This window comes from Triticum aestivum, chromosome 3B, assembly GCF_018294505.1.
Source record: "Triticum aestivum cultivar Chinese Spring chromosome 3B, IWGSC CS RefSeq v2.1, whole genome shotgun sequence".
Classification (NCBI taxonomy): domain Eukaryota; kingdom Viridiplantae; phylum Streptophyta; class Magnoliopsida; order Poales; family Poaceae; genus Triticum; species Triticum aestivum.
In genome coordinates, this window is record NC_057801.1 from 240201806 (window position 1) to 240203586 (window position 1781).

At 53.3% G+C, this 1781-nt stretch overlaps 1 protein-coding gene across 1 annotated transcript; it reads right to left on the reverse strand.

Annotated features, from left to right (window-relative positions):
• Nucleotides 1-235: 235 nt before the first annotated feature.
• On the reverse strand, nucleotides 236-1529 carry LOC123065287 (expansin-A9). Its single transcript, XM_044488623.1, has 2 exons — nucleotides 1107-1529; nucleotides 236-965 (listed from the first exon to the last, which is right to left on the reverse strand). Exons 1-2 carry the CDS (start codon nucleotides 1240-1242, stop codon nucleotides 334-336), a joined length of 768 nt encoding a protein of 255 aa, XP_044344558.1. The 5' UTR covers nucleotides 1243-1529; the 3' UTR covers nucleotides 236-333.
• Nucleotides 1530-1781: the final 252 nt, after the last annotated feature.

A 1781-nucleotide genomic window follows, 5' to 3' on the forward strand; every position in this document is an offset into this window, starting at 1 on the left:
CGGGGATGAGCAAGGGGAGCGGATGTTGAGGAGAGAGGAGGTGCCTAAGGTGGTGTGGCGGTGGTTGAAAGTTTGTGTGCGATGAGACATCGCCCTGCTGTGTTTCAAGACCATATCACCAATTTGTAAGTGATACAGATACCACATAATAATTTGGTTGATGCGAAGAAAAGAGAACAAATAAGAGATGTATTGACAGTGTTTATAATTTGTAAAAAAAATTAAATTAAATTCACATAAAAAATAACTTACAAGCTACAAACAGTACGTGGACGTGCACTAGCGACAGCAGATGTCTGGACTAGTGTACAAGGCTAGCGCGCATATGGTCGACTAGTAGAAGTTGACGGAAGACGTGTAAGTGTCGCCGAACTTCCAGTATGCCGGCGCCACGTTGTACGCCGTGACGGACCTGCCGTCATCCGTCTGCACCCGGAACGACAGGCTCTGGCCGGTGAGGTAGCCGTTGCTCTGCCAGTTAGAGCCCCAGTTGCGGCTCATGGGCATCCAGTCTGTGTTGGAACCCTTCACCGACGCCGCCGACACGGCGCCGCTTCCGCCGACGTTGCTGATGAGGACCAGATCGAAGTAGTCATGGCCGGTGATGGAGAAGCGGATGCCGCCGTTCCTTCGCGGGCACGCCGTCCTGGCGTACTTGATGGGCACGAAGCCGGCCTGGTACACGGCGATGGTCTCCCAGGCGGGCTGGGACATGTCGAAGTGCTGCCGCGGCGGGTTGCACCAGCCGCCATTGTCGCTTGGCTGGGACCAGTTGGGCGGGCAGAAGTTGGTGGCCGTCACGGTGATGGACGTCCCCGGCTTGCACGACTGCGTGTGGTAGGCGTCGCAGGTGATGACGTAGCACGCGCCGCACGACTTGCCGTCGCCGTACAGCGTCGCGCTCAGCGCCGTCGAGTTGGTCCCGTACCCGGCGTCGTATAGGTTGCCGTAACCGCACGATCCACCTGCATATGCAAGAAGCAACAATTGTCTAAGAATTTGTTCCCCGATTCAAATCCTCGGCCTCGGTTGATAACCTTTACTCTCATTTTGAAGCAAAACTGGAATAATGAGTATCTGTGCAGAATCAGGGAACGGTTACGTACCCATTGTGCCGGACGCGTCGCCGCCGCCATAGAACGTCGCGTTGGCCGGCGTCCAGTACTGCTGGGCCGGTGAACCCCCGAGCTGTGACATGCACACGCCAAGAAACAACGCCAGGATCGCGAGATGATTCTCCATGTTTGCCAGGACTAACTCTGCTTCAGCAGGTGGTTCTCTGATTAAACTTCAGCTCTGTTGCGACCTAGAGTGTGTTCTATGGTGCTTGTATAGGCAACGGCCGGCGAGCTGATGGGAGTTCTGTTTCCGTCCCCCCCGCCAACGGACGATGGTTGACGAAGATCACAGATCATGCATGGTTGACGAGGATCACTGATCATGCATATGTACTACTCCTACGTAGAGTGCATGTGGCCTCATTTGTTTACTGGATTAATGGTGGGTCATGCATGGCATGGCAGATCACGCAGACGCATTATGCACCTAGCGGCTGGTTACTAATAATCCAAGATGGTTTCCGATAATATATTAGCATAGAGGATGGTGAATATCTGGGATGGGGCATTATCGACGAAATAGGGGCATTATTAATCCTGGTAGTTGTTCCTTGGAAGCGAGTTCCAGTTCTTGTGATGAGTTTGTGATCACGAGAGCGCCCATGCATTCTCCATATCCCGTAAAATTCGACCAGTCCGTGACGCCTGTCATTTTTATGTAGC

What these genes read in the sequence shown, in the direction of transcription:
- LOC123065287 (XM_044488623.1), bottom strand. Translation starts at nt 1,242, where the DNA reads ATGGAGAATCATCTCGCGATCCTGGCGTTGTTTCTTGGCGTGTGCATG. An exon ending in CGACGCGTCCGGCACAATGG is followed by an intron (nt 966 to 1,106) that starts GTACGTAACCGT and finishes TTGCATATGCAG; the next exon opens with GTGGATCGTGCGGTTACGGC.